This window comes from Anser cygnoides, chromosome 27, assembly GCF_040182565.1.
Source record: "Anser cygnoides isolate HZ-2024a breed goose chromosome 27, Taihu_goose_T2T_genome, whole genome shotgun sequence".
Lineage (NCBI taxonomy): Eukaryota > Metazoa > Chordata > Aves > Anseriformes > Anatidae > Anser > Anser cygnoides.
Genome location: NC_089899.1, coordinates 5,930,125 through 5,938,699, shown reverse-complemented (window position 1 = coordinate 5,938,699; position 8,575 = coordinate 5,930,125). Strand labels below are relative to the sequence as shown.

Here is an 8,575-nt window from a genome sequence, read left to right as displayed (position 1 = left end):
AGCAGGGCCCCACGCCTGCACTGCTGCCTTCAGCCCCCAGCAAGAACAGCTTCTGTTTTGACAGAAAACATTTAGGTAACGAGGTGCTGGGGGGAAGCCTTCTGTCCACAGAGAAGCAAAACAATGAACAAAACAACAAAAAAATTGAAGTTTTACTTTTCCATCTTACTTTATTTCACTTTTTCTAGAAAATTCCTCCATAGTTCCACAAATTTAACAAAAAGGTTTAAAATTCAGGACAAACAATCCTGTAATGTATTACAAACATGATTTTTTTTTTTTAATCTTGAAGTTAGTCTTGGGCCAGCTGAATTTCTTACAGCCAAGTGAAGAATTCATTTCCCAACACAACTTTTAAAATCCTCAAGTGACAAGGTATTTAATACCTTGATTCTAGGCAGAAATACAATTAAAAATTATCTAGAAGTTGAAGTACTTACATTTTCTTTAGGAGTGCAAACTCATCTCTTCAGTTTTTGATGGCTATTTCATGCCCCCATGAAAGCAACACCAATCATTTTTCATCTGTTTCGAAGTAATGCTCACACCAGGTGTACAGTGGCTGTCTCTAGCATCAGCGTGCCAAGCAGCGTGTGGCAGGCAGCTGGGCTAGCGCAGAGACGCTCCAAGTACACTGACCGCGCTCTAGTGCATCCGAGAATGTGACAGCTGAGGCTTGCAGAACCAGAGTCACTTGGGTCCCTGCTCGAAGGGAATGGGATGGGGCAAGCTCCAGAGGGGACGTTTAAACCTCTCACCATCAAATACTCTCAAGATCTGACAAAAACTTGTTTCTGGATTGTTGCATCAATTTCTTTGCTAGTTCTGATGCTTCCACCACACACAGCAGTATAAGAACTGGTGGCAAAAATCATTGCACTTCCATGTATTCAGCCTGACCACAGCATAGCCAGTCTCATCACCAACGTATCCAATATTCCTGAGCTGGCGTTCTGAGAGCCAGCCAGCCTATCCTTTTTTTTTTTTCTTTTTTATCTTAATAGTAAATGTCAGTAATCAAAGCCTCAAGGCTTAATACATACCAGACCAAGACAACAGGAAAGCACTCCTGACCCCTCTTTTGCCCTTTAAATACAAAGGCCAAGGACAAAGGAAAAGCTGTGTCCTGATCTTACCTCCAACACGATTCAATTCAAAGCAACTCTGAACAACTCTGAAAGCTTTCAGACTGGTCAGCACTTGTTCATGCCTTCAGTAACAAGATGAAGGACACAGAAAAGTAACAGTTCTGCCCATTTTCCTTGGAAAAACCATTATGGCTAGAAGTCAATTTTGGATTCTTTTTTTTTTTCCTTTTTTAAATAATGCAAGCTACTACACATCCTCGAAGACCTGAAGCAATGCTGACTGCAGCACTGCCCCCTCCTTCCTATTGTACAATAATCCATCCATGCTCTCAAGAGTGACACAAGAACAAACACTTTATCCACAAATACCTGTACACGGCATGTTCAGAACAGCATTCAGCCAGCCTATAGAGAATCTACACAGGGAACTCGTTCATATGTAACTAGAAGGGGACACAAGATGAGGCCCAAATTTGACAAATCTTGGGTTTGCAGAGTCATTCCTCCTGTGGTCCCCAATGCTACCACATACCCCAAAAAACAACAACTCTGTAGAACAACTAAGTACTTGCAAGAAACCTTTTAGTAACAAATCAGCATGTGCACACAATGGAGAACTATTGCTGGGGGAACAATCCTATTTCGGGTTTTCAAGGAGATTATAAACAGTCTAAAAAAATCCATGTGTAAAATACTTCTTATAAAAACAAAATTCCCATCAATGCTCATTAGACTTCACGAATAAAGTCGGTTCCAGGACAGGACGATGCCACAGCCTTGGGCAGGAGCCCCATGCGCCTCCAGCCGAGTTCAGGAACACCTTCCCACGTGTGTTCTTGGACTAGCTGGCAGCGGTGACGCCTCAGACCTTAACATGCGAAGGGGACACAAGGGTGGTGGCACCTCCAGTCCCTTGTGGTTACTCTGCAGGCTACTGATAGTCCCAGGAGAAACACTGCCAGGGTGGGCAACATGGACACAAGAGCTGTGGGAGTTAATTACCCCAGCGGAGAGAGGAGCAAAGACCTAGGGAGATCTCAGGCTTGGGCTAGCCACCAGCACTGTTCTGCACCTTCGGGGACAGGGGAGTGTCACCAACCCTGCCCGTTGGCAGCAGGAGGCACCACGTGCCAGGGGCTTTTCCACGTGCCCAGGGAGCCCAGCACGGGGCTGTGGCGGCCAAGCAAGACTCGCTTCCTCCGTGCCACAGACCCAGCCAGGGACCACGAGCAGTTCAAGCGTACCCACCGCGCCTGGCACCGCAAACGGGCGAATCCGTGAACGCTCGTGGACTGCGGCTGCTGTCCTCCAGCGTGCGGCACTCGCTGCCAACCAAGGCCATCGCAGCTCCTCCTCTTCCAGCCATCCTCCACCTCCTCAATGTACATTTGCACACAGGGTTTCTATCCAGGCTTGGCATTGTTCATCAGGAAAAAAACAGCTGAGATCACTGTTGTGACAGGGTACGCACCTGGCATGAGCTTGATTATTTTTTTTATATATATATATATATATGTATATACACACACGAGACACATGAAAGATGGTACAAAGACAAAATTAATGGGAATCGGGTCAACATGACCCAACTCAAACAAGCTTATCATCATATTGCCACTTAAGTTGATTAGTTGCAACATTTCCATGATAAAGAAAGGGGTAACCCAAAACAAGGGATTGCGATTTCATGATGGAGAAGGGACAGCAAACCCGGGAACAATGCAACTCCCCAGTTCCCACACGGGGCTCTTACAGACACAGGAGATGCGTTCATGAGCAGAGGGCTCCTCAGAACTGCTGCTCTCCTCCTCACTGCCAGCAGCCACTTAACATTTGGCAAAAGCTTACACACTGATTGGAAAAAAAGAAGCATTCTTCAAAAATAAAAAATACTGGATTTAGGGAACAGGAGTGTAATACAGTTTTGATAGGAGCTACAGGACTTTCCCCACACCCAGCCAGCATACAGACAACACCTGAAGTCCATGCTAGTTTAACTAGAGATAGATGAAAGATTCTGGATTAGTGTTCACTGTTTCCTGCCATTTCTTGAGCAGGTGCGAGGTGAGGGGAGAGGGAGGAGGAAACAAACTTGATTTCACTTGGTTGTTACATCAGTGTTTTCCAGATGCGTCCCAAAATAAAACTCCCCCTTGTTTTGGTTTTCCCAAAGTACAGCCACTACTATAGGGGCCACTGTAGGAGATTCCTCTTTGAGAACATAGAACAAAACCAATCACATATTTTGGCAAAGTTATTAAACACTGACAAATGAAAAAGACAACAGGTGAGTCCCTTTCAGAGCACAAAATGCTTTGAAGATTGCTGTTCAGCTTTCATACACTAAAAATTGTCCACAAGAGGCATTTTAACAAACAAGTCAAATCTTATTAAGCGCCCTTCCCCTGCCATAGCCATTAAAAAACATAACAGAAAAACACACCCTTAAAATCGTAAGACCCAACTAGGCCCTTCTTATACATACAGTACATACATATATATAATATATATATAAAATATACAGCTTACAGTTTTGTAGTCCTATTACAGTTAAAGCAGACTGAAAGGAGTGAGACTTTGTTTAGGAGCTCAGATCAGCAAACAAGACGTCTCAAAACCCCAGCGGGAGACAGCAGATTCGAGAGGCCTCTTCAAAGAGCACGAACGGTCTCTCCAGGAAGCTGAAACAGAGTAAGGTCCTGCGTGTGGAACGATGCCCTGCAGGAGTTGGGAGCCAAATTACAGCAGCGCTCTGTACCAAACTGCGGCAGAACTTGCAAGTGATCAAACCTGGAATCTGTCCACTTTCCCCCACAACAGACCAACAAGACCCCTGGGAAGCCTCCTCCACCATCAGCCTCTCGGCTAGCTTTGTAAAAGCCAATCCTGCTTACACGTCACGAATGCTTCATCACAGAGCTGGAGGAAATCGGACTCACTAGAGCTCCGCAGGCAGGCTGGTCCCAAGATTTAGTGAAGAAAACATCGTCCACACTTCTTAAGCTCTCCGAGACGCCTGAAAATCTGTTCTTAAAACACAGTTTCTTGAAGTAAAACCAGAAGTGTCGGCGCTGCAGCTAGGTGCAGCGCGTCTTTTGCTCTACTCAGGACCTGTGCCCAAGTGGACTTATGAAGCTAGGGAGGACAGACTCAGCAATATGGGTGCTTGTTTGAAGCCTACAAGAAAGTGCAGCTGGCTGTGCATTCATAGAGCATGGCTGTTCTCTAAGGCAGTGCTTCGGGTGAATCGAGAGAATAAGAAGGCCTAGTTCCATGGGTTCGTTTCCTGGTACCAATAAACGGGATTTCTGGTTTCAAAAGCAGCCTGCTTCTAAGGCCAAGCGTCATGTTGCTACTGCTTCCAAGTAGCTCTGCAGCTTACGGACGGTTGTCTCATCCAGGGAGAAGAGGTCAAAGTCAAAGGTTGTGTTGGTAACGTTAAAATGCCCGGTTTCCTCAATGAGATTTACAATCTGTAGAGAAAGGAGACGAGCAACAACATATAGAGAGAGCCCATCAAGATTAAGTACACTGGAAGGGCCAGCAGATACAAAGCAACCCATCCAGTCCTCCTCTTATCCCTTTAGAAAAGCCTCGGGGACATGTGTCTCTCGCAAGAAGGAAATCGCCCAGAAAAGCAAACCAGCTCTTCCTGCACTCCTGACTAGCTCAGTCTGGAAGGTGACCTGGGCATGTGCTTCCTTTTCAGTTACACTGAGATTGCCCAGCTTTGGGACAGCTAGCAGGATGACGAGAGGAAGATGGACGCTTCTGTACCTTTTCCAACAAAAGCATTGCATGCACACCTGATTTTTTTTCTATGTATCTGCTTTCAAAGTAAACCAGACCCTCTCATGAAGGAGAGGCAAGTGAAAGGTCACAGGGGTCTGCCTGAGACCCTTGGACACCAAGTTTACCAGAGTACAACGGCCTGCCAGAAAGCTGACAAATGATCTCTACCTGCTGTAGCACATTGCGCTCTCGTAGTGCCATTAGTCGCCTGTGAAGCTCCACTAATTCATCAGTGTAGGCCTGTAAGGGAGGCATGAACAGAAACAGTGACATACACGGCATGTTTGTACAGCTGCCAAAGTGACTTTCCTAGCAAGGATCAGAGGAACTCAAGGCCCTTTCACACATGTTCCTATTCTCAATTTTACCCCCCCGCCCCCCCCCCCCCCCCCCCCTTTTTTTTTTTACTGCCTCCTCTATCAAGTACTGGGGGACTATAGACTTCGTGGAAATACAGATGGTCTGAATACCAACAACTAGGCTATTAAATGACACCAATAAATAAGCACCTGCCTCCAGCTTTAAGACATGATCAGAACCTTTGAGCTCACCTGTAACCAGCTTAAAGACACTGCCAAGAACTTTGAGCTTACAGGACCTCAACAAGGTGAAATCCTTCAACAAGGTCAACTTCAGAGCAAGTTCTTCATCAGCGGGTTGTACTAATAACTACCCATTACCTGAAGACACCTGCACCAATGCTCCGTGATCAACACCCTAGCAATCTGGGCACCTATTTGTGTTCAGGTGAGAAAAAAAATTGAGTGCGCTCTGTTCCCAGTTAGTTTTCCATACACCACAATGGGAAATGCGGGATTGTTTACAAGCTCAGTATCATTTTAATTGTTCATATACATGGGTTTGTTTGGTTGTTTTTGTGTCATTGGTTTTGTTTTTTAATTTAAGCAGCCAACAAGGCAAGTTCCTGGCACACTATTGCTCACAGGGGATAGGCTCTTAATCTCTAAAGCTGGCCCAGAGTTGCTCATGTACGTATCAGCAAAGCTGAACTCATTTATGTAATTGTACCAAGGCAAAAAAAATTGTGAAACATGCTCCTCCTTAGCACGTCTACACAGAAAAAAGCATTTTTCCCCAAACACCCAAATAGTATTGAATGCTATACATTCTGGAAAAGCTAATATCTTTTATAAAAACACTGACAGTTGTAAAAGCTGGTGACAATTTCAGGCATTCTCTCTCTCTTCAATGGCTCTCACGGGTGTCCCGTTCTATCTGTATTAAGAAGTCTAATAAAAGATACCATTTCCTACAAACCTTTTCTCAGATAAGCCCTCTCAGCTATGTTTAACAGTATTCAGTGGCAGAAAATTTTGTAGCCAGCAGGAAACTCAGATGCAAGTATCTCCAAGATCACACTTAAACCTAACATTAAGCAATTAACCTGTGATCTGTTATCCTGTTGAAAATGTGTTAAAACAGGAAAGTATGAGAGCTACAGATTGATTCCGTGATTAGAAAGAAGTATTAAGCTCCCGCTTAATTGATTTATGAGAAAAATCACGGGGGGGGGGGGGGGGGGGGACGGACACTTTCTGGACAACTTGGGATTCGACTATTTGCTTGCACGTCAGCCATTCTTTAGGAGAACATACACTGCTTGACTCTCCCTGGAGGAAAGAAAAGAAGGGAGTTTCACTGAACAAAGGTTTGAACTATAACAGCAAAGTAGAGCCTCGAAAAAATCCTTAATTTATAAGATCAAAGACAGATGAAAACTGCCTTTTAATGAAGAAGCACTCACCACTGCAGCAGTGGCCACACCAATGGTTCAGACAAAGGGCAAGCATAGAACAATTTTAATATTTTGCACATGGAAAAGACCTGGGGGTCTATCTAATATACACAATTTCTTTAGCGTTACTCTCCAAAGTCTATCCTTTCAGCATCTGTTTTTCATTATACTCAAGCCATTAACCTGCCAAGGCAGAATAATCTGAACATGCTAGGCTGGCTCGAATTATTTTCTACAGAGAAATGTTAGCGAGCATCCAACAGTTCCATGATATGCAAATTCTCAAACATACCTTGTCGTACGTTCCCTTCTTCAGGATCTTTTCTGGCTTGTTACAAGACTCTGGGCTTTTTCTTCCAGATGCCTGAGGGTAAAACAAATCAACATCAGGGACCAAAAGTAGTTCAGACAAAATGATGGCTTAATGGTTTGGATGCACAGCACTGAATCAGGAGAAATTACCTCTCTGATGAAGAAAGCGAAATAAGGGAAGCATCAGTGCAAGCCAGAACTAGCATCACGGATTGAACACGATGCAGGAACCAGCACTGGTGGAAAGCAATTTTGCACGGGCACATAGGATGCAATACCTTATTATTTGCTGCGGGCAGTTTCTGACCAGGAGGCGGCTCTCGACTTGGCAGGCAGGAGTCCGCACTGTTATCACTATCACTGTCGCTAAGGCTCAGTCTGAAAAACAAGGAGCACAGAATTAGCGTCAACAGGCAACGGGAAACGTATCTAACTGTGTGTGGTTCAGCTGACAGCTAAGTGAAACAGAAACGATGCCCGCTCTTTCTGTTCTTTATTACAGGCTACCAAATTGTCTGAGACAAAGTCAATCTGTAATTCCCAAGAACGTCCTTTTTCCACACCTGACATCACCTTTGCCATCTTCCATTTCCTGGGCAGGCAAAAGAGACAGCTTTAGTTTACACGTTACAGCTAGCAGTTCAGCTCTCCCATACTCGCGTTGCCTTCGAATAACCAAGTACCACCTGATTTTTGCAAATGGCAACTGCTTTTTGTGGGAATTCATTCAAAACAGAGTATTTGCTCAAGAGAGGCTTGTTAACATCTCCACGGAGAACCCAAGCAATAAAAAAATGTATCTATTTGGTGTTTCTGCTATGTCGTGACACGTCTGAGATTTCACAGAATCACAGAACGGCTGAGGTTGGAAGGGACCTCTCAAGATCATCTAGTCCAACCCCCTGCCGAGTAGGATCACCTAGAGCATTCACCTAGATTTCCTCTTTATTCTCATGCCATACAGAGGAAGGTATCCTACTTTTGATGAGTTTGAAAAAAATATTTATTACCTATCCCCTTAAAGGTCAAAAAAAAAAAAAACCTCTTTAAAATCTCTCAGTTCCTGTTTAGCTGATAATGACAGAGTGCAACAGATTTTTTTGGTGAACGCAAGCACTACTTAAAATTTGCAGCTGCTATCTAGGCCAAGGCATTTGGTTTCAAATATTCAGCCTAAGACTTCAGATTTTGGCTGCATCAGTGTTTCCTGAGGGGAGAAGGATGAAATTCAACTATTTCCATTGACAAAAGCAGGAAACAGCTGTTAACCAAGTCCCATAGGAGTCAAGTAACCAACTGCCTGCATGCGCCATCAGTGAAGACACAGCAAGAAGAGCACACATGCCGACAGCCTCCACAACACTCCTCTAATCTCTGCAGATCAAAGCTGTCACACACCATTCAGCTCACCAGAGATCTGAAGATGACAATTAGGTGATTATTTTAAGGGGCTCAGTCACCAACACCTGCAAGCTCAACACACACCACTTCCCAGTAGCTCCCTCTTTCAGCTTCAGTGATCTCTCCTTATCCAATTCTGTTCTCACCCTGCTGCTTTCATCGACACATCTGCTCATTCGCTTCTTCTCTCCCGCCTTCCTCTCACGCACAGCCCTGTCACTTTGAT

General features: G+C 44.6%; 1 protein-coding gene across 6 annotated transcripts in view; it reads right to left on the bottom strand.

Annotated features, from left to right (window-relative positions):
* Window positions 1-144: 144 nt before the first annotated feature.
* Window positions 145-8,575, bottom strand: part of MLLT1 (MLLT1 super elongation complex subunit) — a 32,969-nt gene continuing 24,538 nt past the window's right edge. For all 6 annotated transcript variants that reach the window (XM_066984093.1, XM_066984094.1, XM_066984091.1 and 3 more), the window contains 4 exons: window positions 7,227-7,326; window positions 6,929-7,000; window positions 5,049-5,120; window positions 145-4,561 (listed from right to left, as the gene is read on the bottom strand). In XM_066984093.1, coding sequence (XP_066840194.1) covers window positions 4,433-4,561; window positions 5,049-5,120; window positions 6,929-7,000; window positions 7,227-7,326 — 373 coding nt within the window. In that variant the 3' untranslated portion in view covers window positions 145-4,432. The remainder of the gene's footprint in view (window positions 4,562-5,048; window positions 5,121-6,928; window positions 7,001-7,226; window positions 7,327-8,575) is intronic.